This window comes from Tursiops truncatus, chromosome 11 (genome assembly GCF_011762595.2).
Source record: "Tursiops truncatus isolate mTurTru1 chromosome 11, mTurTru1.mat.Y, whole genome shotgun sequence".
Classification (NCBI taxonomy): Eukaryota; Metazoa; Chordata; class Mammalia; order Artiodactyla; family Delphinidae; genus Tursiops; species Tursiops truncatus.
In genome coordinates, this window is record NC_047044.1 from 91,141,614 (window position 1) to 91,169,508 (window position 27,895).

The following is a 27,895-nucleotide window of genomic DNA, read 5'->3' on the forward strand; positions in this document are numbered from 1 at the left end:
CAGGCTGGAATAATATGGAGCTGTTGTTTGGCTGTTTCCCTGGGAGTGAATCACCTGTGGTGTGACTCTTCAACCCCAGGTGAGTGAATGTTGTTTGGGCAAATACCATCAATCATCTGGCACACCTACCCACCTCCAAACTCCAACAAGGGTCACAGCTCAGGCTTACTGGCTAGAATAGAAATTAAATTTATCTTACAAATAAGAAAACTAAAGATCAGCAAATGTAGGTAATCTGCTGGAGTTCATATGCTTAACAAACAGCTGAAACACAATTCAAATCCAGCTTCAAGTTTTGTGGGTCTTGGTTTTTTGTATAAGAATATCGAACTGCCTCCTGAAACTCAAAGATGCTCTTCTTTACCTCAAGATATACAATTCTGTTCTTTAAATGCTTGCCTTACCTTTCCAACTTTGTAAAGAAGCATCAATAAACAAAACTGATAATTACTCTGTTCGTAAGGAGTTTACACTTCAGGGGACTGATCACTTTTCTTCCTTCTTTCCAAGCTATTATTTTAACCCGTATAACTAGGAGGAAGTAATCCTTCAGCTGCCTTGGCGTGGTGGGGAAGAGTAATGTCCAGCTTCTCTACAGGAGGATACAGAGTTCCTTTTTCAGGATTGACGTATCAACCCAACCAACCACTCCTGGCAGCCTACGGCCTGTTTCCTTCCGTGTGTCGGAGGTAAGAGAAAACAAACAAAGCTGTTTCCAGAGCATGGAGAACTTTATTGCAGCTAAGATGCATTACTACTGTCTCCAGCACATATTTCCCTAAGTACATAAAACTAGCCACCTGGACAGAGGAGGTAATCCAAGAGTCACTAAGAAATTGAACAGAATTCCAGCTGCCCCTGCAAGTGTATAACAATGACCTACTCCAGCCTTTCCTGAGCATATGAGAAGACTGTACAAAATGGGCTGGGGAAGGAGGGAGAGGAAGACATTGCTCAGGGTTTAAATAGAGTTTCTTCTGTTATTTGTTTGTTTGTTTTATTGGAGTATAATTGCTTTACAATGTTGTGTTAGTTTCTGCTGTACAACAAAGTGATTCAGCTATATGTATACATATATCCCCTCCCTCTTGAGCCTCCCTCCCACCCCACCCCCATCCCACTCCTCTAGGTCATCACAGAGCACCGAGCTGAGAATGGGAGAGGGGAAGACAAGAGGAAACAGGCATAACAGGGAAAAGAAACAAGCCTGTCAGCCTGAAGCGCCCAGGCACTGATGCTAGAATTTAGATATGCAGCCCTAGTGTACAATAGTGATTTGGGTGTCAGTCGGGTCACCTGGCCTTGTGATCTAGATAACATGACTTTGACCCTCATCTCATCCTTGTAGAAAGTTCAAAAACACTTCCCAATATTCCATCAAACCCTGAAGTCTTAAACTACCATGATCATCTCTGACTTCAGACTCCTGCTTCTGAGAGTCACCTAGCCATCCTACTCCTGTTCTTACCCCATGAATCTAGACACAGAAATGAGCACCTTTCCATAATTCCCAAAAGTTAGGCAAGTCGTATCTGGCACAGACTTGACTGAAGGTTTGGGAACCGTTACCCAGTTTTATCAGTTTTAAATTCCCGCTAGAATACAATTATCATGAAGGCAGAAATGTGTTCATTTGTATAACCCCAATGCTGAGAACGATTAGAGGATGCTCAATAAATATCTGTTGTATGGATGAAGTAAGGCATCTTTTCCTCAAGGAAAAGACGAGCAACCTCTTATTTATTTTATACATCCTTGTTCTTAAATGTCTTCAGCCTGCATCCCACTAGGCCTTTCCCACAGGCCATTTATTTCTATGTAGCTCCCATCTCTTTCCCTTTATCTCTTTCCATCTCTCCTCCTCATTCCCTTGTTCCTGGATTAGCCCTGGGAACTTCACATTTTCCTCATTTTATCATGTAAAGCAATTTATATCTCTCTATGCCTAACTCAGAAGGTTTGCGTAACCAAATCCATTTTAGTGCTCAGCAAAACCGTATAGCCTTTTAGTTACCTGAACCCATCTGGCATTATGTTATCCTATGCGAATAGGACCAGTAAGGATTTCCTTCACAGGAAATAAACAGTTAAACTAGGAATCATTAAAAATTATATATTTATACCTTAAAAGTTTTATTTTATCTCAAAACATATTCATGTTTGTTTATTCACCCATTGGTTGATGTCAGGCCAAGTAATGTTCTTTAAGCATGAGTAGCCAGGTTGGAGCTCTGTATCCGCTTTCTTTCTTTCTTTTTTTCACTGAAGTATAGTTGATTTACAATATTTCAGGTATACAGCAAAGTGATTCAGTTGTGACACAAAGTGATTCAGTTGTGCCTTTTTCAGATTCTTTTCCATTATAGGTCATTACAAGATACTGAATGTAGTTCCCTGTGCTATACAGTAGATCCTTGTTGTTTATCTATTTTATATATAGTAGTGTGTATCTGTTAATCCCAAATTCCCAATTTGTCCCTCCCCCCGTATCAGCTTTCTTAAGTAAACCACACCCCTAGTGCATCTTGTGCTACTTCTGGTGTTTGATGTTTTAAGGTAATTGACAAGTTCTCTAAGGACAGAATTTCTTTTAGGTTTCTTTGTTATTCCCTGGTGTTTTATAGCAGTCTCGCCACAGCAGTTTTCTTAGTAATTTGCTTTGTTTAAGATTTCCAACAGTTTTTGTATGTATTTTATCAGATTACATAACATTTAATTAAGGACATAATTTAATAAATATGTTTGGCAAATTTGGGCGCAAGCACAAGGGACCCTTGGTAAGCAGATGACTTAATCGGAAGGAGCAGAAGTATTCACGAACACTGGCTGCAGGCATTCAGGGTGTATTTCAGCTAATCTGGTGCGTCTATTAAATCGTCCATTCAGAAATACTCTAATGTACAGCATGATGACTACAGCTAACGCTGCTATATGATATATAGGAAAGCTGTTAGAATAAATTCCACGAGTTCTTATCAGAAGGAGAATTTTTTTTCCTTTATTCTTTCCTCCTTTCTTTTCTTTTTATTGTATTTATGTGGCAAGATGGTTATTAGCTGAACCTATTGTGGTAATCATTTCACAATATATGTAAAGCAAACCATCATGCTGTATGCCTTAAACTTATACAGTGATGTGTGTCAATTATTTCTCAATAACACTGGAAAAAGAGAAGTACTTTACTGTAGCCATTTTTCCTCAATAAATCCCGATCAGAATCTCTACTTTTGTGCTTATTTAAAAAAATACTTTCACGTTTTAGTTCTATCAGTTACATTAGTCCGTAAACTCACTTTTGCATCTGCACTGAGATAGGGAGAGAGGAAGCCTAGGACTGCTATAGACTGTAGAGATGCCGAGTACTCTGATAGGCCTGAAGGTGAGCAGGGGATCTTAATGAGAAGCATACAAAAGAGACCCAAAGTCTCGCCAGAAACGAAAGAGCGGCACATGCAGGTGACCTGCTCAGCTGCCCCTTCCCATGAGGAGTAATTTCCCTTTTTTTCTCATATCTTTAGGGCTTTCGTGTTCTACTGAAGAGTATATCTCATAAATCTGGCAACTCAGTGTTCCATTATTTGTTTTTGACCCTTGAAACTTTCCCAGCAGAACCTGCCTCTCTTTAATCATGATCTACATGCTGGTAGTTTTACAACATAAAGAAGACACATAATGTTTGCCTTAAAGGATCCAGAAAGGACTGTCATCTTGTTTGTTTCCTTCTGAAAATCTTCCTGGTTCCATGCTATAACCAAAGGGTTCCCAGAACTGCATCTGCCTTCTGTCTTCACATCTGAATTAAAAGCACCTGACAGTTACAACTTCGTCCATCCCTTGACGTGGCTTTCTTTCATATTTGCAGTTTGCGGCCAAATCAAAAAACAAAAACAGTCTACTCTTTCTCCTACCACAGGAAGTGGGAATAGCAACATATTAACAGACAACCAAGTTTGAGTCCACAGTGGCCACCAAATGTTCAACATATAAAATCGTTACCTGTAGCAAAGGTTAATCACTGATGTGATGGCCGTGTGCCTCTCTGCAGCCTGCTGTTCCATTCTTCCTAACGTCCACTAAAAGTATCCAGGGGCACCCACTCCTGACCACTCTCAGTCACTCATCACCACGTACCCCCCCCATAAAATAACCCCAGTGCCTTCCTTCTGAATCAAAGCTGAATCCTATGAAGTCTGAGCATCTACCGTCCTCCCTCCAGGAGACACTAGAATTGAACCCACCTTATTCCACATCACTCATCCCCCCAAACATGGGTACTTGGTGTCATATCTTCTCTAGCCTTTTTTCATCCCCATATTGCTATGCCATGCTCAACACATGCCTCAGTATCCTGTATCTCTTTGTGGACTGTTCTGTACACCTCATGGCTAGGTTGGGAGAAGCAGGGGTCATGGGTTAGGGATGGGGCACACAGAGTACAAAGGCTCTAGTAACATTTTATACCTTAGGCTGTAATGTATGTACATGAGTGTTCATTTTATTATTCTTTTAATTTGTATATATTCATGGTAGATATTCCTTTACATGTATGATCTACTTCATAATTTAAAAATTAAAAAAAAAATACCTCTGTTCTCTTGAGGCATGTACCATCTAGCCAGGATACTCTCTATCCCATTTCATCAACCACTGTCAGTTACTGAAGTCCTGGATATTCTCCCTGGTTTATTCCTCCCCAACAAGGGCCTGCTATCAGTCTGGTTGATTTTCATACCCAGGAGGTGACCTGTCCAACAGACTGGACTCTGAGTTCCTGAAACTCCTCTGTTCAAAAACATTTTCCTTCCCCCCCTCAGCCACCTTGAACTTTTCAAATCAGTAATTCAGAAAACCCACCCTCTAATGCAAACACTATCTTTCCAGCTGTTTGTTTCAGCTGTCCCCTTTCCACCTGTACTTCTGCCTGCCTATTGTACCGTCATCCCTTCAAGCCTCTTCTTTTTTTTTTTTTTTTTTTTTTTTGGCCGTGCCATGCGACATGCAGGGTCTTAGTTCTCCCACCAGGGATTGAACTCACAGCCTGGGCAGTGAAAGCATGAAGTCCTAACTACTGGACAACCAGGGAATTCCCTCAAGCTTCTTCTTTATGCCTTTCCCTCACTCCCCTCCTGCATGCACTTCATTGTTATTCAATTTAGATTTTATAGTCCATCTCTCCACTCTTTTGACTTTGTTCAATTTTTTTTTTATCCATTTGTTCTTTCATTGCACCTACCTGGAAAAACCATACCTGAATAAGCCCAACCATTCGCTTTCCTGTACTGCTCTTGGGCAGCTAAACATTGCTAGAGAAAATCATAAAGCTGGGCTGAGTAAGGCCAGTTTTCAGTCACTCATCTCCGAATCTCACCACTGACAAACAACATTAGGACACATCTCTTATCAGTCCCTTCTCTCACTCATCACAGTAACTTTTCAAGTCCCTCCCTTCTCAAGCCTCTGACTAGCCCAGCTCTCCTTTCATTCTCAGCCAATGACTCACCTCCTTCAGAAAATAAATTTAAACAATCATACATAAATGATCTCATCTTCCAGCCCACAAGTCTAGAAATATACGTGTATATATGAAACCGAGCAGATCCCTGCAGGGCCTTCGTGATTGCAGACCCTTCCATATTCCCCCACTCCCACCTTTAGAAAAAAAAAACAACCTTATTTTCCCTGGCCTGTTTCAGAAAACAGATTCAAGCAATTAATCATTTAAGGAGGGGCAAAAGCAGGAACTAAGAAAAGGCAGTCAAGCAAGGAAGGTGATAACAACTTAAGCAATAAGTAAAATTGAAGGATTGGGTCATAAAGTCCTAGTTCTCCTTGAGAAAAACAGATAACAGTGTCTGACACACATTCTTAAGTTATTTCTTACGGAAACCAGACCCCCGACCAGGTGGAACCTGCTGACCCTGAACACATAGACCATAGACTGGTTGGAGCTGGAAAATTGATGATCAAGATTACTGAAACACCACCCTGTCACCTTACTGTCTACCAATCCGAAAAGTGTCCATGAGCTGATCACACACCCTGCGACCCTCACCCCAACACTGCCTTTAAATACATTTCTCTGAAAACCATCGGGGAGTTTGGGTTTTTGAGTATTAGCTGCCCATTCTCCTTGTTGGGTGCCCTGCAGTAAACACTGAGCTTTCCTTCACCACAACCCAGTAGGTTGGCTTTGCTGCGTATCTAGGTGGGTGGATCCAAGTTCTGTTCAGGAACATACACAATCATCCTACAACACGTTCTTCCTTTTATAAGGAAGAGTTGTTCTTTCTGCCATGTTTGGAATCCCATTGCCTCTCATTTTCTTGGAGCCATCGTCATTTACGCCTCCTCTCTCACATTTGCCACCTCTCCCTCTCCACCAGCTCCTTATCAACATTTAAATAACTCAACTAACTTTCACCCTTAAAAATCCTCTCATAACCCTATCCCCACTTCTGGTTATCACTCTGTTTCTTTCCTCTGCTTCTGGTAAAAGAAGCATAATTTCTGGTTGTTTTCAATCACTGAGTGGATTTCTAGAACCAGCCTATTTTTCAGGTTTTGGTCTACTATAAAATGAGGAGAATCACGAATACTGTCCCGTTCAATTTTACTAATCCCTTCTATTAATGTCTGGTTCGTTGAGTACCCAGAATGCATTTCTTCTTTCACCTGGGATGAACAGTAGAACCGACAAGGCTAAGTCAAGGGAGTGTTACACCAGGCAATTCCTGTCCTGTCCCAGGAGGTCTGGAGGCAGCCTTTCCATGATCACTCACAAGATCTCTTTCATGTCATGATCTGAGGAAGTCCATTCTCCTTGTAGGCCCTGCAGTGGGGGATGCAATTCCCAGTGTAGAGGTGTGATCAGCTGGGACATGGTAAATCACTAGAGGGCCATTCAGGTTAACCTGAAGAGTGGCAACAGCCCAGCTTTTATTAAAATTTTTTTGTAGCACAACACCGTAAATCAACTATACTCCAATAAAATTAAAAAAAAAATTTTGGCGGCCGACCACCATGATTGATTGAATTTATCATTTCATATATTGTATTTGGTCAGTTTTAAACTGTAAATAGAGTTACTTCCGGGGAAAATTTGTAGGGCTACTTTCTCTCGCTGTCTTCTTTTGCTATTTTATGGTTTTCTTGTAATGATTTGCTTTCAAGTTTTTTCTCTTATCTTTTTTGTATCTACTATAGTTTCTCTTTGTGGTTAGCTCAAGGCATGCATAAAATATCTTGTAGTTGTAGCCATCTGTTTTAGGTTGATAACACCTTAACTTCAATTGCATACAAGAACTCTGTACTTTTACTCTCCTGTCCCCACACTTTCTATATTGTGTGCCCAATAACAAATTTTTATCATTTAACTTTTATATTAAGCTTAAACATAACTTAGGTACCACCATTACAGTATTACTTTACTCTGCATTTTTTTTTTAACATCTTTATTGGGGTATAATTGCTTTACAATGGTGTGTTAGTTTCTGCTTTATAACAAAGTGAATCAGTCATACATAAACATATGTTCCCATATGTCTTCCCTCTTGCGTCTCCCTCCCTCCCACCCTCCCTATCCCACCCCTCCAGCTGTCACAAAGCACCGAGCCAATATCCCTGTGCCATGCGGCTGCTTCCCACTAGCTATCTACCTTACTACGTTTGTTAGTGTGTATATGCCCATGACTCTCTCGCCCTGTCACAGCTCACCCTTCCCCCTCCCTAGTCTGCATTTTTTAATATATTTACCTTTGCCATGAGATTTATGCTCTCATATGCTTTTGCGTTGCTGTTTAGTATGTTTTCATTTCAATTTGAAGAACTCCTTAAGCATTTCTGTAAGGCAGGTCTAGTGGTGATGAGCTATCTTAGTTTTTGCTTATCTGGGAAAGACTCTATCTCTCCTCCATTTTTAGAGGATAATTTTGCCGGTATAATATTTTTGGTTGGCAGGGTTTTTTCTTTCAGGTACTTTGAACATATCATTGCACTGTTTCCTTGCCTACAAGATTTGGGCTGAGAAATCCACTGATAGTCTTATAGGGGTTCCATTTCATGTGATGAGTCACTTTTCTCTTGCTGCTTTCAGAATCCTAGAGCTTAGTCAACAGCTTTCCCATCCACCCAGCTGAGTGTGTAACGGGTCACTCTTGACTCCTCCCTCTCTCTAATGCCCCAGGTCCAATGAAATATCTTCTTATCATTTTACCTTTTAGATGTCTCTTGAACCCACTTCCACTGCCACGGCCCTCATCTGGCCCCCTTCACTTCTCGCCTAAACCACAGAAGCAGCCTCTTAATTTGATCCATGACCCCACTCCTGCCTCTCTCTAGGTCATTTCTTCCATGGCAGCCTAAGTGCTCTTTACAACATTTATCTGATCATGTCCCTTTCTTGACTCTTAGGGTAAAGTTCCAAATTCGTAATGGCTCACAGGAAACCCCCTGGCCTACACTTGCCTACTCCTCTGGCATCCTTTACTGCCCTGGACTAGCTTTCTTCACTTCAGCCATACTATATCTCTTTCAGTTCCTCAAATATCCATGCCCCCTCCCACTTCTGGGCCTCTGCACAAGCTCTGTCCCAGCCTCACATGCTCTCCCTCACTTCCCATTCAGCTAACACCTGTTCATCCTCCAGGGCTCAGCTCAAAGGTTACTTTCTCGGGGACGCGTCCTTGACTTTCCAGAATAGGTTAGGTTAATCTGCCATGTGCTCCCACAGCACTCTGCACTGTTTTTCATTGTTGAGTTTAGTTATTCATAATTATTTATTTAATGTTTGTCTTCCCCACCAGTAGACATGTGTTCCATGAAGACATTAATGTATCCATGTCATTCATGGCTGTATGCCCAGTGCCCTTCCAATGCCCCGTCAAGTCCCAATAATAGTTGCTGACTGGGTGAGTGAAACACAGATCTTCCTAGTTAAGGATCCAGTTTCAATGTGAAGGATTCAGTTTCAATGTGCAACTATAACCTAAAAGCTAATAATCTATCATATTTGTGCTTGCCTTGAACACTTTGACCTTTATTTTCCATCTTACAAAGCGTTTTTGGTATATACAATACTGCCCTCTTCCTCTTTTCCCTCTTCTCAGTGATGTGTCACCAGTGATTTTTTTTAATTGGGTGAGGCGCAGGTAATCTTGTTTATAACTCTGACCTTTCTGTGAGCAAACACGCAAAGTGAACTTTGGTTTATCTCCGACTGTAATGTAGCTGCTAATTGCCGACAGGAAGGCTGTATTCTGTGGTCCACGTGACCAGTGGGGTGACCAGAAAGGAGCGTGGGGAAGAGTAGACCACGGGACTCAGTGACAGGCTGTTCATTTGGAGTTCCTGCTTCCCTGAAAGGCCCAGAGTAAAGCAAGGAGTATGGTGCTGAGGTGAGGGAGGTCATGAAGACGCCACTGTTGGCCTTGGCTTTGTGGTCACTGCTCCTCCGACCAGGGCTTTTGTTCTGGACCTCCCAAGTGAGTCAGAACTGCCACAATGGCAGCTACGAGATCACTGTGCTGATGGTGAACAACTCGGCCTTCCCAGAGTCCCAGGTTAACTTGAAAGATGTGGTGAACGCGGGAATGGAAATAGTGAGACAGCGTCTGCTTGAAGCTGGTAAGAAGATGGTAACAGAATTCTCCTCCCTGTTACCACCTCTGGGGTCAGAGGGTTGCTAAGCGAAGACCTGTGTTCTCTGCCTGATCACCCAACCTTCTCTAAGGGCCTGGCCCACAGGCCTTTTCTATTTCAAGGCAATAGATCCTCAAAGAGAAGGATTTGAGCCCTACCTCAATGAGTTCACTCATGATCTACTCTGCTTTGGGGATGGCCCCGACCCAGGTGTTCACAGCAGTGAAATGTCCCAGCTAAAGCTGGATTTAACTTAACTGGACTTAAGTAGATAACACTACTCAGCATCAGGAAGGCATTATGTTTCCTTCTGTAGCTTCTCAGAGGCAAGATTTGGTCTGTGTCTGAGATTTCACAGGGTTACCAGTCAAGAAGATGAATTAAGTAAAGATCCAGGTGCTAACTCTTTCACTGGGATTTTTAATCCATCTATTCACTCTTGACATCTCTGGTGGCTGTTATTATGAGATACAGTCAATATGATAAATTTGCAGTCAAATTCAGTGTTGAAGTTCTTTATTGTATCTCTTTTTTGGGGGGTATAAGAAAATTATTTTATTTTACTTTTTAAAATGTTTTATTGAAGTATAGTTGATTTACAATGTTGTGTTGATTTCTGGTGTACAGCAAAGTCATTCAGTTGTGTGTGTGTGTGTGTGTGTGTGTGTGTGTGTGTGTGTGTGTGTGTATTCTTTTCCATTATGGTTTATCACAGGATGAATATAGTTCCCTGTGCTCTACAATAGGACCTTGTTGTTTATCCATACTATATATGCTAGTTTGCATGTATCTCTTAATTATTAAAATAAGCTATACCAGTAGATAAAACATGTAGAATAAAGGGGAAAAAGTCACCCCTGATAATTTCCAGCCACCTGGATATTTCCAGTATCTTTTCATATGCCTCTGAGTTTCTTGTTTTTAAGAACATAGTTGAGGTCACTATGGCACAGAAACAATTTTCTGTCCTTCTTATTTCATTTCACATGATTCTACAAGTGGCTTTCCTAGAGCTGCATAATCTTCTTAGCATCATGTGAACGAATGACCAATACCCCTTAGAGTAGATATCCTCCCAAATCATGTAATAATTCCCTATGGTAGGACATTCCATTGTTTTTAATTTCTCACGATGATTTAAAAACTACTACAATAAACATTTTTATGTACATAGTTTTTTTCCATGCTTTGAGGTGAGATTGCCGTAAGTATAATTACTGAGTCAATGAGTATTTCATACATCTTAATGGTTATTTATGGTTCTAAGGAGAGGATGTCTTAATTTTCTCTATTTAAATTTTGTGGTAATAATAGCAATAGGTATCATAGATCATATATGTGTAATAACTGTCTTCTGTGCACTATACATTTCTTCAGTCCTTTCTGAGACTGGATTCAGATATAAATGGATGGATCTGATCTAGCGCTGTAATGGAACTAGGAGGTCATTTAATAAAATCCCCTTATTTACCTGGGCAGTGTGGTATAGTGGAAAGAACATTTGATTCGCAGTCTGAGGACCTGAATTGGAGTCCCTGCCAATCTCATGCGAGCTATTTCCCTTGGTCTCCCTGAACTTGGTGTTCTTGTTTTTTGAGTACCTGTCAAGTGCTAAGTAAGATATAGAATCTCTTTACTCGCCACAGCTCTGTACGATCAACACTGCTGACACTGTTTCACAGCAGAGGTTTAACAACTTTGCTGCAGTCATACAAGTTGTCTGTTTGAAATGAGAGTCAAACCCCTATCTGTCAGATTCCACAGAGTGTATCATGTCACCACTGTAAGATCTTTACCCATCCATTGCTCGTGAAAATAAGGTAGTGGGACACTGTGGTTAGAAGCAGAGATTTGGAATCGGACAGACCTTGGTTCATATTCCAGCCTTTTATCCAACCATTCATCACCAGTGACCTCACGCAAGTTACTTACATTTTCTGAGCCTCAGTTCCCTCACCTGTAAAATGACGATAAATAGTAGTTTCCTTCTGTGGGTGTGGTGTGAATTAAATGAGGAGGTTCACATAAAGTACCTAATTCACTGACTAATACATAGCCAGAGCTCCATAAATGGCTGTTGTTTTATTGTTGCTGCTCTTACTGTTGTGCTTGTGAAGGACGTTGATATTGTGTTTGTTGCTGTGGTGTCGGAACACGTTACCAGGCATATCTCAAAAGTGAAGCCTGATTTGAAGTCATCCCATCCCATTGTCTAAAAAGTGTTCAGTATTTTCTTGAGAAATCACTTGGGATTTGGGGAGATAAAAGTAAGCAAAAGGACATCACAGCACCATAATCATGAGAGGCGGCAGCTCACCACAGTACGTTCTACAGAAGTGGTTCTCAAACTTCCCATCTCAAGGCCTTTTTACACGCTTAAAAATAATCATGGGTTCTAAAGCGTTTCGTTTATGTTACATTTATCAATGTTTATTATATGGGAAATTAAAACTGAAAAATGTTCAAAATATTTTCTTATTGATGCAGTTAAAATAACAATTGTAAGAATTTGTTAACATAAATAAAATTTCATATTAAAGAAAACATATTTCTCAAACCAAAAACTCTTAGAAGTAGGTGGGAAAAGTGGCAGAAATTCACATTTTAGCAAATCTCTAATATCAGGCTTAATAGAAAATGGTTGGATTCTCCTATCTGCTTCTGCAATTAAAATGTTGCCATACTACATATTATGTAGCCTCTGGAAAACCTCACTATATGCTCGTGAATGTCTTAAACTAATAGAATAGTTTCGACCCCATGGACCTCCTGAAAGAGTCTCAAGGTGCCTCAGGGGTCTGTGGCACACACTTCGAGAGCCACTGCTCTATAGCATATTGGTTCCAGAATCAGACTGCCCTATGTTCAAAACCCAGCTCCACTCCCTGCCAGCTGGGAACCCTGAGCAAGTTAACTTACCTCTCTAGATCTCCTCTTTCTAGAGAGGTAGAAAAATAAAGTCTCATGGCTGGTATAAACTTCCTGAGAAATAACACTAGCCTTCTCTTTCCCCTCATTTCTGGATAATAGGCCTAAATGTGACCGTGAATGCCAGCTTTATCAATTCGGATGGTATGATTTATAAGTCCAGTGACTGCCGGAGTAGCACCTGTGAAGGCCTCGACCTACTCAGGACGATTTCAGTGAGTACCTGCCTTCGCAGAGTCAGCTCACACCCTCCTGCCTCAGGAGGGCCGCAGCGTGAGCTCGGGCACTGGCCCGCCAGGATCTCTCACATCGTCTCCAGCTATGCAGCTGAGTGATTTGGGGACCAGGTGCTCTGACTGTATCCCCATCTATTTCCCAAGTGATAGGCACCCTCCAGGAATCTAGGAAAGCGGGGAGAACCTTAGCTATGTTCTGTCTGTACACGTTCAGTGGTATGGAGGGGAATTATTTTGTTTTCAGCTGTTTTTAGAACTTTTAACAAATCTAAATGTTGGTATTAACTGGTTTGCCTTCGTGTCCCTCAAGAAAAATCTGAGGTGCCCCATTAAAAAATATACTCTAAAGCCTTACACCAGACACCTGTTACAGTCATCACCATATGCACGGTCGCAGGTTTATCGCTTAAGGGCTGAATCTGAAACCTAACTTTAAAGTAGTAACTGTAATGTCAATCCGTAGAAATGGGAAGACAGAGATTCTTGCCTAGTTCCTCCTGCCAACTCCATCCCCAACCAGAGCTTTCTGGAACTGAAGAGTAGTCCAAGCTCTCTAGAGGCAGGTAGGGTGTGAGATGTCCCTTTGGTACAGAGACCTAAAGGAAGGCCGTCCAGGAAGCTGAGCACTGGGCACAGATCCATGGCTCTGAAGCTCTCATCAGTAACATCACATCGACCAGATTGGCCGCACTCCTGTCAGGAAGTGGTCATTCTTTTTTTGCGGTACGCGGGCCTCTCACTGCTGTGGCCTCTCCCGTTGCGGAGCACAGGCTCCGGACGCGCAGGCTCAGCGGCCATGGCTCACGGGCCCAGCCGCTCCGCGGCACGTGGGATCTTCCCGGACCGGGGCACGAACCCGCGTCCCCTGCACCGGCAGGCGGACTCTCAACCACTGCACCACCAGGGGAGCCCAGGAAGTGGTCATTCTTGATCATGGGAGGGCAAGGAGCGAGCAAGGGGAGTTTAATAAACAGGTGTGCCTCATCCCTGTCTCCGGAGGTGGGAGGTCCCACCTCATTCTCCAACACCAACAACAGAATGCTCCTAATCAGTTTCCCCTTGAGAAAGAGTGGAATTAAGATCTATAGTCTCTCACCCGGCCACACTGCATTTTGTTCTCTCCAGCCCCGCTTTGTAGCTCTCCCTAAACCCGAAACTTGCCCTGTCCTTGCATAGCACCTCCAAATCTAGCGTCTTCACCCCTTGACCTACAGATAACTGCTAATGTGACAGTCTGCCAGTCCCTCTCCCACCACTGGACATCCTCCTCTTGATAGAGTCCAGGGTCACGTCAGTCAGCTCACCTTCAGTGGGATGCCCTTCCCTCCATCCGCAGCCTCTCCCCTCTCGGACCCCTTTATCCCTCGGCTGGCCCTCGCCCAGCCCAAGGCATGCACGCGGCTCCTTTCTGCTCTACATTCTAACATCTCGAGAGGCCCGCTTTCTAGCCTTCTGGGAGCCTTCCCCTTGCTGGTTCTTTCCTGTGCATTGATTCACAGTTTTAGTTTTAGGAATTGGTTGTTATTTTTTTCTCCTACAGGGGACCAAACGGATGGGATGTGTCCTCATGGGGCCCACGTGTACCTATTCCACCTTCCAGATGTAGTAAGTAGTCTGGTTTGTTGTTTTCATGCCCCTGTGAATTGAAGTCAGGACATCATATCAAGATTTAACTGATGTATCAAACAGCAGTCTACTCAGGGCAATACAGTTGAGGGTGCCAGGGCCCTCGTATGTTACAGTCTCTCTATAACTGTCATTCCCTCATCCGCGTAACTCTGCCTTTGCTCAGTGTGGGGTGGATGACAGTAGATATTCCACTTCTGTTACTAACATCTGAGCTTGAAAAGCAAAAAGGTAGAGGTGAAAAGTTAGACTCCAGGCAGGACACAGGGAAGATAGTGAACTTAGATATTTTGAGAGTTGAATAAAGGAAATCTTCCCAGAAGTATGGGCAGAATGTGCCCAAACACAAAGGAAAGTGCAGCACCCTAGGGCATTAACAGGGCTCTGTTCCCTCCTTAGGGCTGTAAGAATAGGGAAGGTAGCAGGGTTCTTATTTCAAAGCACTATTTGAGGATTATATATATAACATACTAAAGTACTTTGCACAGTGCCCTTATCAGCTTAGAAAAAAAAGAAAAAGCTTCCACTGTATTTAGAGTGAAAATACTTCCTGGCTTTGGGAAAATCGCCCTCATCCCTTTCGATCATTTCACTCGGCGTAATTCTCCTCACTGCAAAACACTTTGTTCCGCCAGATCACCTCTCCCCCAATCCAAATCCCTCTCACAGGCCTTTCTTTCCCCTTTTTCATCTCCCCGTGAATCAAGGATCACCCTTTGTCTACACAGAGAAAACTATGCTGAAGGAACACTTGCAATAGGTTTTGAAGGGTAGACATTAGACTTCTGAAATTTCTGTTGCAAAGTCTGCTTCTCACACCTCCCACCCAGCTGTATAAACAGACTCAGACGTTCAAACCCACACAGACCATAGACACCCCACAGAAGCACATTTGACCTCATCTTCTGTACCGAAGTGCAGACGAATACAGAATCTTATCTTCCTTGTGCTCATTCCAGCTGTCATCTTACCTGACCATTTACTGATATTGCTGGCGAGTGTGCCCAGAAGGAAAGGAGAAGTAGAACATTGATTCACCACTTATGAGGAACTTCCATGTGCAAAGACGCATTTTTGTTGTGTCAGAGCGGAGACAATTAATAGAGAAGGTGACGAGGACACTGGTGACCAATACAAGGCAGAGTGGAACAGGTTCCCTCAGAGAAGTACAAGCAAGGCGCTATGGAGGCACAGAGGGAATGGTCCCTCTGGTTGGGAGAATTAAGCTTCAAGAGGAGAAAGACTTCATGAAGGAGATGGTATATGAGTTGAGTGTTGAAGAATGGGTTAAATTGTAATGGGTAGAGGTGATGTGATCAGCATCCCAGCCAGCAGAGGGAGAAGCATATGTGAAAGCAAAGCATCAGGGAAGTGTAGAAAATTTGTGAAAGTCTGTATTAACTGGAGTGAAAGAGATGTATAGGGGAGTAGTAGAGAGAAAACTAGGAAAATTAGACAGGGCCGTATTTGGGTGGCCATGAGTTCTAAGTGAGGGAAGGGTTTTTAATTAGATTTGCATCAGAAACCACTAAAACCGCAGGGAAGTACCATCAGAAGCAGCTCAACTTTGGGGAAGAATGATTGGAAACAGTGTAGAGGAAAGGCTGGAGCCCACCAGGAGAGACTGAGGACAGGAAAATCAGGGGAGGAAGAGATCCTGAACTAGTGAGGAAGCAGTCGACTTGGAATAGGTGTATCGCCTTAAAGATATTTAAAAGTAGAATCAATAGCATTTGATAACTGATCGGATACTGGAGTGTGGGACGAAAAGTAGTTGTTGAAAAGGCTTTGAGATGTCAAAACGCTAAAAGAAATGGGAAAATCAGGATAAGGAACAGTTCTGAGAAACAAAACTAAGAGACAAATTTAACTGTGGCCGTGAGGAGTTTGAAATGCAAGCAGGACACCCAAGTGAAACCTTTCAGTGGAGCACCGAAGATGGAAGGGGAGGTCATTTTCCTCCCTTTATCAAATACATCTTAAGCATCTACACATAAAGCAGGCAGACCGGAAATGCTGCGGTGAACAAGCTGGGCGTGATTCCACCTTCGTGGCGCTTGCAGTCTGGTGGAGGAGACAGGTATTCAACAGGTTCTCACCCATGATTCCTGGTCTTAGTTATCAAGGAACGCTCTCCTGATGGATAAAGAGATGTTTAATTAAGGACCTGATGGATGAGTAAGTATCAGCCAGGCAAAGACAGAGGGGAGCAGCATTTCTGGCATCTGTAAAGACCCTGGTAGAAAATAAAGCTTGCTATGCTTAAGGGACCACAAGAAGACCCGTGGGCCAAGCAGCGGAAGGAAAACAGTAAGGTCCTCAGGTGATGTCTGTCTCAAAGGCCGTCCGTAGAAGAGCTGGCAATAAGGCAATGCATGGAGGGAAGCTGCAGAGGGCATCTTCTGGGCTTTACAACATTTGTAGTAGCCATGGTGGCCCATTTTCTATTTTTTCTCTGCCCTACTCCCCGAAGTCCATATGTCCTAGCCTAGATGTTAGGACAACCCAATGACAACTCATTTTAGAATAAATCGAAGTAACCAAGCCACATATACAAGAAGACACCCAGAGTATGTGTAGAACATAGCATACGTTCAGTAAATATTGTTTTAGATTCACCTGTAAGGGACAGACCTATATCCATGGAACACCTGCTTGAGTGACCCTGTTTCATTTTTGTTATTTATACCCACACGCTGAAACAGCTTAAAGAGGGATCTTATTTGTACTACTTAGGTTGTTAATCCTGATACTGGTTTCTCTCTCACCCCTTGGCATAGCCTTGACACAGATTTGAAGTATCCCATGATTTCAGCTGGAAGTTTTGGATTGTCGTGTGACTACAAAGAAACTTTAACCAGGCTGATGTCTCCAGCTAGGAAGTTGACGTACTTCTTGGTTGACTTTTGGAAGGTCAATTATCTTCCATTCAAAACTTTTTCCTGGAACAGTACCTATGTTTTCAAGAATGGTACCGAGTCTGAGGACTGTTTCTGGTAAGCAGGACCATTAATGTCCTTCTGGCGCTTAGCAGGGAGAGAAGCCATAAACTCTCAGCAGGCCACTAGTTATTATCAGACATGCCTTCCATGAATAGTAGCATTGGAAATGGAAACCAGCCCACTTTCTTACACACAAGTGGTACATAGCTTACATTAATTGATTTCATCCTTAAGCTGTAGATATATTTAGATAAGGCTGTTTGTTACTCCTGTTTGAACTAGGTATATTAAGCATAGCTCTCTGAAGTAGATACCCATTAACTTTAGGTCAAATTGAAATTTCACTTGGAAGTATACAACACTTCACTGATTCCATGATCTAAATCAGTAGCAACAGGTAAAAATGTCTGTTTTTTTTTTTTAACAGCAACTTTGAGTCCTTACTTTTTGCCAAACATTGCACTAAGCACTTTTTTTTTTTTTTTTGGTTTGAAGCCATTTTTTTTTTTAATTGGAGTAAAATTGCTTTACAGTGTTGTGTTAGTTTCTGCTGTACAACAAAGTGAATCAGCTATATGCATATCTATATCCCCTCCCTTTTGGACCTCCCTCCCACCTAGGTCATCACAGAGCACAGAGCTGAGTTCCCTGTGCTATACAGCAGGTTCCCACTGGCTATCTGTTTTACATATGGTAGAGTATTTATGTCAAACCTAATCTCCCAATTCGTCCCACCCACCTCTTTCCCCACTGCGTCAACATGTCCGTTCTCTACATCTATGTCTCTCTTTTTAAAAGAATTTTTATTGGAGTAAAGTATAGCTGATTTACAATGTTGTGTTAGTTTTGCTGTACAGCAAATGAAAAATGTCTTTTCAAGAACATGTTTTAAAAGTTACCTAATATTTATTTCCTAAAAGGAGTGCATGGAGTTATTCAAGGTGGCCACAATTTTCTTCCTGACCTCTACCCAAATTGTTATTAACTACTAGAATGTAGTGGTGTAAGAAGGAGAGTCTGATGTTGAGGCTGACAGTCTTAGGATATGAGGTCTAAGATTCAATTGAATAATGAACGTTTATTCTATAGGATGTGCAGCTAATGTTTCATATTAATAAAAAGGAATCATATGGAGTGTGTTATATGTCTTGAGAACGCTGAATAAATGTTTTTTAAACATATTTTCAAAAAGTTGCATTTTCTCTTAGAGTTTTTTAGTTAACAGTGATCTGATTTATTTTGTTGTCTCAGTGTGATTGACATAAAGTGTCTATGTAATCGTAAGTACGTTGACTAAATTTTTTTCTAATTCTTCCCAAATGGCATAAGTGACCTAGCAATAAATATTTATATATTGTAGATTTATTATTTATTTATTTCTTGGCTGCGTCGGATCTTAGTTGCGGCACGCAGGCTGTAGCTGAGGCGTGCAAGCTCAGTAGTTGTGACATGCGGGCTTAGTTGCCCCAGCATTTGGGATCTTCGTTCCCTGACCAGAGATCACACCCACGTGCCCTGCATTGTAAGGTGGATTCTTTACTACTCGACCACCAGGGAAGTCCCAATAAATATATTTTCATGAAGGTAAACCCTCTAAAGAAAAGAGAACAAGTACTCTGATCTCCATTTTACAGATAAGGAGAAGGGAAACGAGAAGTAAATGCTGTCATATTACCGTGCAACATGATAGCAGAGAATGTGCATTCTGCCTGTCCTACACCAGTTAGAAATCGTTTCTCTCACAGCTTTTCAGAGGAGTAAGAGTGGTGGGGAGAGCAGGATCTTGGGTACCATTGCTAAAATAAAATCACAAGGCCCACACAACTCCAGCAAAGGTGGCAGAAAGAATCTCTTGAAGGAGTCTGCAGTAGCTCTCCACCAAAGCATCCAGAGGACCAAAATAGGGTACCCCTGGGAACACACAAGAATCAGCCCTAAGGCAGCACCCTAGAAAGTTTGGGGTGAACTTAGAGCACACAAAAGTCCTTTCCACACAGTAGGAGAAATTATTCCTATCAACTCTGAATTTTTGTACTATAGATTCACAAGTTTCCATTTATCTGTGATAATGGGACAAGCAGAATAGTCTTCCTTCAGCAAATAACAAGAAGCCATTATAAGGGATTTGCCAAATGTCTACTATCTGTATATATACATGAAGATTCCCTAAAACTTTCCCTAAATTAGATGTCCGTAGTCCTAACCATTGGTATCACGCTGTGTATTGTCTATTGTGTAGAAATGAATTTTAGGTGAACAAGTCCCTGGACAGATCTGTAAACAGTGAGCAAACAACATGGAAAGCCATGAAGAAACTAAGCTGATTTCTTAGAGTTTCTCTTTTTCTCTGTTCTAGGTACCTCAATGCTCTGGAGGCTGGAGTTTCCTATTTTTCTCAGAACCTTAACTTCAAGGGGACGCTGAGAAAGGATGACGAGTTTCAGCGTATCTTAATGGGCCAGAACAGGCAAAGCAATGGTAAGAAGACATGAAGATAATTTTTGGCCAGCTACGTCCACACAACCACCACCTCCCTATGAGTCATTTTGACAAATCTACCACCACAGAGCTATCATCGTTACTGTATATTTTGTGTATATTTGCAGAGATCTGTAGCTGCGGGCACCTCCATTATACTGTTCCTTTTGCTGATTAAAACCTTATCCTCTGAGCAAAATTAGCAGAGTAATGTTGAGCAAATATATTAACATTATGAAAGTAATGATGATGCTAAAATCCAGCTTTTATAAGCCAAAAATGTTATCACGATCCACTATTAGTAAACTGCTTTTTAAGTTCACCACAATCTAATATATTGTTGGATTTGTGACGAATTCTCAAATATTCTGAACCCTCGTCCCCTGGTGACCAAGAGGATGTATTTATTGATATGTAGCCTTAAGCAAAATTACCAGTTAGGCAAGGATTGTCTCACTTTGCTTTACTCTGTCGGTATTTTACCTGCCTAATGATCTCTCAGTTATAGGCCAAGTGTGAAAGGCCAATGGGATACTAAGTTATTTGGTGATTTATTTCACTTTCCACAGAATTCTTTTTGCAAATAAGAATATATCAGGAGCAAAGGAATCAACTGTGGAAATTTCTACGAAGAAATGTTCTTGCTTGTCAGGATTTCCTGGTATCGCTTGAAGTATCATTTGCTGTTATAATTAAGCGTTTGCCATATTAAGAGCCTACCATATGCAAAACGTTAACCAGGATATGGGGAACAAGAAGTATAAGATGATTCATGTCATAAAGTGTTTACAGTTCAACTGGTCAACACAGTGTGTGAACAGATCTAATGAAGTGTCTCCCAGCTTATTCATCTTACTCATCAATCCATGCATTTGGGAAATCTGGCTGCAGTGGATAGGAGAGCTTAGAGAATCAGACTGGAACTCGATCACTGAAATCACTTTCTGAGCTAAGAAGCTGCGACCAAAACCCAAGGAAAGGTGCTTAGGAAGACTTCATCAGTTCTCACATTAATTTATATCTTTTCCAGCTCCTTTACAAGTGGCAGGGCCCTTCACTTACCACTGAAAATAGCTTCTATAACTACTCCAGGCTCGTGTAATGGAATAAGCACGAAGCCAGACTCCAATACTTGACTATCAGAATTATTCATCCACCGGTTTTTTTTATCTCATTGACATTTTAGCTACAGTCTCCTTAAATCAGTAAAATTAAGGGCAAGGACTAGATGATTCTTTTTAAGATCCCATGCAGTTCTCCTCTGCTTCTATGACTGTAAATGAAAAATAAAAGGAGGGGGGGAGTAAATTGGAGGAACTGGTGTTAATCTTAAAACACGAATGTAGCATGGACTTACTGGGTTCAAATTCAGGCCCCCGGTTCCCTTCCTGCTTGGGAGTAGACTATTGTATATTTTTCTCCCTGTCTTGCTCTCTCTCCTGCAGTGATTGTTATGTGTGGTACACCAGACACCATCAACATCCTCAAGGGTGACCGAGCAGTGGCTGAAGACACTGTCATTATTCTAGTGGATTTATTCAAGTAGGTATAATATTTGGAAGAACTCTCCTCCTTTCAGAAAGGAAATACTCTAAGGATTTCTGGAAGATATTCTCTTTTCTCACGTTTTGCACAGCCTAAAATGGGATTCTGTATGAAGATAATACTTTAACCAGTGTTTCGTTTCTTCTTTATCACACCCTCATTCTTATTTAATTAATTATAGCTTTAGCAGAGATGTATGCCTTTGACATCACTATCATGTCAAATACAAAAGTTTTATGAAATCCCCATTAAACCCGCATGCTCATTCAACAAAGATCCTGGTCTTCAGCCTGATTTTAAGGTGTTTTTTTTCCAGGCAGTAATAAATCAACTAATATCCCAATCATATTTCTGAGAACGTGGGCCCTATCTATGCCTTCAATTGCTAATGGCCTTTGGTCCTAGATTATTTTTCCTTCAGCCACCTTCGGTAAGAGAAAAATTCCCGTTAAGTGAATTTGATTTACACAGTTATTCTTTGCCCTCTGTGGTATAGTCATTGGGTGGTGATCTTTTCCTCTGCACTTATCTGGAACTAAGGGGAGAAAATTCTGGAGAACAGAAACTACCTTTTATCACATTCCCTCTTTTCACTACTCATTTTCTAACATGGTTGGAGACCCCACAAACAAACTGTGCAAAGGTAATATCTGAGTCAGATGAGGCTTAAAAAAGGTGTTGCTGGTACACCTGTGTCCCTTGCCCCATCAGCTAGCTCATATGACTTCACTTATCTGATTGGATCATTAATCATTCCCTGTCCGTATTCAGACCAGAAGCTATTCCTGCACTATATCATATTTGCCTAGTCATTTCACCCACACTAAATGCACTTGTCCCAGTATTGAGAAAAATGAAGCATAGGAAGTGCAGGCCTATCTTGTTCACAAAGATAAACTAGTCAACCGAGCCTTTTAGCTGCAGAATACGAAAAAGAGGGCAAAATGATCAACATTTTATTCCTACAGCCACACTGATAGCTGCTTTCAATAGCTGCTTTGCCCTCTGGAAGGAGGCCTCAATGTAACCAGGCTGGTGTAATTTTATTTTTAGCAAACCCTCAATCAACTGCCGAAGTGTTGGCATTCTTTTGTCACTATTCCCTAAGGACCTCTGGGTCTGTTTCAGAATGCTCATGAGATAGATTCATCTGAAACTAGACATAACTTGGGTTCAAATTCTAACTCTGACACTTCTGCTTCATTTGCCTCTTGGGTATTACTTAGTATATCTTGAGATTCTCATTTGTAAAGTGAGAATAAAAATGCCTACTTGATAAGGATGCTTTTAGGATTAGATGTGACAATATGCGCAAACTATTCAACACAGTCCTCTGTACGTAGATGTGTTCACCTACTGTTTGCCTATTAAATGATGGTCATCCTAGTTACAGCGGTTCAAGCTTGTCAGGTTATTTGCATATTAAAACATTAAAATGATTAGGAAGCTTGGGACCCATATGATTGGCAGTGCCATCCCAGACGGTATCGAGGGTCCACAGTGTACCAGATACTGTCTAGGAGTCGAGGATACAAGGACCGATAATCTAATGTTAAGAAGCTTACAGTGTTAGAGAAAATGCTTAGTCTTTTCATGCTTATGTTTCACCATCTGGAAAGTAAATTTAATTCATAAAATTTCTCTCTATCCTATCCCTAAATCTCTAAAGTGTTATGAGCACTTAAGGAAAAGAAAGTTTCCAGGTATAAGCCAAGAGTCATTAAGCCTTGAAAAGAAGCTTATGTGCCCAGAGCCCCTAAGAAAGCTTCCTCAAATAAGTGTCTGTGTTCTGATCTTCCTTTCCATTTGTGTATGTTAACCACAGCTGCCTAATTTCTGCTATTCAAGGTAGCAGGTGTAGAAGAAACTTATCTGGGAAAAGTAGAACATTTTGCAGGAAAAAGATGTTTTAAACTATTTCAAGCCTGCTGTATGAATTTTAGAAGCTCCATTTCTATTTTTGGAGGAATCTAATTTTCATGAGAAACTTGTACTTTTTATTCCAGTGACCACTACTTCATGGACAATGTTACAGCCCCCGACTATATGAAAAATGTTCTTGTTCTGACACTGCCTCCTGAAAATCCTGTCTCAAATAGCTCTTTCTCCAAGAATTTATCACTGGTAAGCTTCATATACATATATATATATATATATATATTTTTTTTTTTTTTTTTTTTTTTTTTGGCAAGGGTAAAGTATCATTCTTCCATTTGGGACCCCAATTCTAAAATAAGCAATTCGTTTTTTTTCACTTGTTCCAATTCACTCAACAAATGTTAACTGAGGCCAATAGCAGGATTCCTGCTACTAAAACTGTTACTATAGGTCACTGCGCTAGGCTCTAGATCAACACCACAGTGCACACTGCTGTAACATCAGAACAGAAATGACAGTGTGGGAAGATCAGAAGAAGCCCTGCTAACGTAGGGGAGGTAGAAATTAAACAATGAAAGATAAATGAAGTCCCCTACATCTTAAAGCAACTTTCTGCTGGCCCTGATATCACAGTTCTACCTCTAGAGATACATATTCCTAGGTTAAGACATTGTCCTTTTTTTTTTAAATTAGGTTGGCCATTGTTCAGATTTGTCCAGGCGAGGCCTGGTTTATTCCTCTTATCCCAGCATCCCATCTGGTTTAGCATTTGTCCCAGAAAAAGAACCTCCAATTGGACATTAAATCATTAATGTCTCAGGACTTCCCTGGTGGTCCAGTGGTAAAGAATCCGCCTTCCAATGCTGGGAACGCGGGTTTGATCCCTGGTCAGGGAACTAAAATCCCACATGCCGCGGGGCAACTAAGCCCACGCGCCACAACTACTGAGCTCACATGCCTCAACTAGAGAGTCCGTGTGCCCACGTGCCACAAAAACTGCAGACAGAGCCCATGTGCTCTAGAGCCCACACGCCACAACTAGAGAGAGAAAGCCCGAATGCCACAACTAGAGAGAAGCCCACACGCCGCAAAGAAGACCAGACACAGTGGAAGAAAATAAAGAAATTTAAAAAAATATATTTTAAAAAATCATTAATGTCTCAATTAAATGCAAGACCCCTGCCTCTAATACCACTTTGGGTTTTATCAGTCACTGCACCTTAACGTGACTAAATTCATCGGATGTTTTCTGCCCTCAGACACAGTTGAGAGCAGGTTTGGAGAGGGAAGTGGAGGGGCAGTCTGTCCTGAGGACCCTGAACAACTTTGGGATGACAAGGCCCAAAGAGCAGTGAGGAAAGTTGGGGACCTTTGAGAGAATCACAGTTTTGCCTAGACTAGCAGTTCTAAGCCCTGTGTTTTGCAACCCTGCCAAAATTAGGGGCTGCAACCCCTTTGGGGGCTGGGTCTTAACTGATTCTTTTCATGTCATGAAAGGATGATTTCAGCAAAAGACACTGAAACCAATGAGAAGTGTTTTAGTTTTTCCTTTTTATATTTTCTAGCAAATATACTTCTGGGTCTAGTAGTATTCACATATCATTTGCACAGCTTTTAGGCTCTGGCAAAAGTCTGATTCTTCACAGGTGGGAGTTCCAAAGTGTCTGAGCCGACAGAACTCACGTGGTCTCGGGGGGGCACAGAACTTTTCATCCATAGCCCATCTCTGTGAAGACAACCACACAACTGTGGCAAAGGCAGAGGAGTTCTGACCCCCTTCTTACGTTTCCCAGGGCAGACCTTTGTGGCTTGAACTAACACCCAATCAGGACTATCTCCAAAGCAAATTCAATGGTATCACCCAATCAAAACTCTTCCCACCCCATCAGGATACTCAAAGGCAGTGGGGTTGTTTTTGTTGCTGTTCTCTTTTCCTCTTAAATGAAAGCGTTATTTCTATATAAAACCTCACAGGAAACGAAAATGCTGTATGTTGTCCTTCCTGGTCAAAGTAAAATATTTTCTCATCATGGGAAGGAGGAAGCACAGCTGCTTTTAGATACTTCCCTAAAGGCAGGGTATGCAGTTTATTGATCCCAAGAGAAGACAGAATTGTCACGTGGGGATGATAAAGAGCCCTGGTCCAAGAAAAGTTTTTCCAAAACTTCCTTTAATACCACCCCTACAATTCCCCTAATATTCCTTTACTTTTCCAGTTACCCTGCTGACCCCAAGAATGTGTTTCTCCAGGTTCAAGACCAGAATCTTTTTTTTTTCTTGGAACTCATTTTAAGATTTTCCTTTCTCATTCAGACAAATGATTTCGCTGCTGCCTACTTTAATGGAGTCTTGCTCTTTGGACACATGTTGAAGATATTTCTTGAAAATGGAGAAGAAGTTACCACCCCTAAATTTGCTCATGCTTTCAGGAACGTCACTTTTGAAGGTACCGGTTTCCTAGGAGCAAACAACACTTACCTAACAGTTTCTAGAGGAATCTGATGAAATATGGGCCCTATGGGCAGACTTTGGGAAGCAAAGAGAGGGTGTGGCAATAAATGGATCAACAGCTAAGTACCTTTTAACTTAATTGGAGGCAAACATAATTGCATAAACCTCGGTGATGCTATATAATCTATAATCTATAACTAGACCCCAGTTTATGCTTCAGAACTTGAGAATCTTTGGATATCAAAGAAAGAGCAGGTAGCTCAGGCCCGGTACTTATGAACAAGCTCATCACAGGGCATTTCGGGCAGTGATGTCCTGACTCTGCTTAGAGACCAGCAAGAAGAGAAGTAGCTGCAGTTTAATTTTCGTCCTTCCATATCTCCCTTTCTGTCCTTTCACCATTGAGTATGATGTTTGCTGTGGGTTTTTCATATATGGCTTTTATTATGTTGAGGTAGTTTCCTTCTGTTCCTAGTGTGTTGAGTGTTTTATCATGAAAGTATTGAATTTTGTAAAATGCTTTTTCTGCATCAATTCATATGATCATGTGTTTTTTTTCTTCATTCTCTTGTAGTGTATTATATTGATTAATTTTTATATGTTGACCCATCCTTGCATTTCAGGAATTAATCTTATTTTGTCATGTTGTATTCTCCTTTGAATATGCTATTGAATTCTATTTACAAATATTTTGCTGAGGATTTTTAGATCAATGTTCATAAGGGATATTGGTGTGTAGTTTTCTTTTCTTTTGGTGTCATTGTCTGGCTTTGGTATCAGAGTAATTCTGGCCTCATAGAATAAGTTAGGCAGTGTTTCTCTCTCTTCAGGTTTTTGGAAAAGTTTGAGAAGGATTGGTGTTAATTATTTTTTTAATGTTTGGTAGAATTCACTGGTAAAGTCATTAGGTTCAGGGCCCTTTCTTAGGGGGTAGAGGGTCTGGAGATTTTTGACTACTGATTCAGTCTCCTTACTAGTTATCGGTCTATTCAGATTTTCTGTTTCTTCATGGTTTTGTTTTGGTAGGTTTTGTGTTTCTAGAAATTTGTTCATTTCAACTAGGTTATCAAATTTTTTGGCATACAGTTGCTCATGGTACTGCCTTATATTCCTTTTATTTCCTTAGAATTGGTTGTAATGTCTCCACTTTCGTTTATGATTTTAGTAATTCAAGTCTTCTCCTTTTTTCCTTATTCTATCTGGCTAAAGGTTTGTCAATTTTGTTGAACTTTTTGAAGAACCGACTTTTGGTTTCAATTGATTTTCTATTCTGTGTTTCATTTATCTCTGCTCTAATCTTTACAACTTCCTTCCTCTGCTAGCTTTGGGTTTAATTTGTTCTTCTTTAACTAGTTCCTTAAGTTGTAAAGTTAGGGTGTTGATTTGAGACCTTTGTTGTTTTTTAATGTAAGCATTTATAGTTATAAATTTCCCCTTAACACTGCTTTCACTGTGTGTGCCCCGTAAGTTTTGGTGTGTTGTTTTTTTTTTTTTTTTTTTTTTTTTTTTCGGTACGTGGGCCTCTCACTGTTGTGGCCTCTCCCATTGCGGAGCACAGGCTCCAGACGCGCAGGCTCAGCGCATGGCTCACGGGCCCAGCTGCTCCGCGGCATGTGGGATCTTCCTGGACCGGGGCACGAACCCGCGTCCCCTGCATCGGCAGGCGGACTCTCAACCACTGCGCCACCAGGGAAGCCCGGTGTGTTGTATTTTTATATTCATCTATCTCTAGGTCTTAAAATTTTTCCCTTGTAATTTCTTCTTTGATCCATTGATTGTTTAAGTGTGTGCTGTTTAATTTCCACAAATTGGCGAATTTTTCAGTTTTCCTTATGTTATTGATTTCTAACTTCAGCTCATTGTGGTCAGAGAGGATACTTTGTATGATATCTATCTTTTAAATTTTACTGAGACTTAATTTGTTGCTTAACATATGGTCTATTCTGGAAAATGTCCTACAGGCCCTTGAGAAAAATGTGCATTCTGTTGTTGGGTAGAATGTTCTGTATTTGTCTCTTATATCTAGTTGGTTTATCATTTTGTTCAAGTCCTCTGTTTCCTTACTTATCTTCTGTCTTGTTATTCTATCCATTAGTGAAAGTGGAGAGTCCACTCCACTGTCCATCTCTCTCTCTCTTTTTTTTTTTGGCTGTGCTGGGTCTTTGTTGCTGCGCA

At 41.3% G+C, this 27,895-nt stretch overlaps 1 protein-coding gene across 2 annotated transcripts in view; it reads left to right on the plus strand.

Annotated features, from left to right (window-relative positions):
- Nucleotides 1-550: 550 nt before the first annotated feature.
- The window catches only part of GUCY2C (guanylate cyclase 2C), a 78,262-nt gene continuing 50,917 nt past the window's right edge, over nucleotides 551-27,895 (plus strand). The window contains exons 1-8 of one of the 2 annotated variants that reach the window (XM_019937330.3): nucleotides 551-689; nucleotides 12,667-12,779; nucleotides 14,341-14,405; nucleotides 17,207-17,422; nucleotides 19,725-19,846; nucleotides 21,292-21,388; nucleotides 23,398-23,515; nucleotides 25,583-25,715. In XM_019937330.3, the coding sequence (XP_019792889.1) occupies nucleotides 12,711-12,779; nucleotides 14,341-14,405; nucleotides 17,207-17,422; nucleotides 19,725-19,846; nucleotides 21,292-21,388; nucleotides 23,398-23,515; nucleotides 25,583-25,715 (820 nt within the window). In that variant the 5' untranslated portion in view covers nucleotides 551-689; nucleotides 12,667-12,710. Of the gene's footprint in view, nucleotides 690-12,666; nucleotides 12,780-14,340; nucleotides 14,406-17,206; nucleotides 17,423-19,724; nucleotides 19,847-21,291; nucleotides 21,389-23,397; nucleotides 23,516-25,582; nucleotides 25,716-27,895 lie in introns of those variants that run through there. The other variant, XM_073789024.1, reaches the window with a different exon arrangement.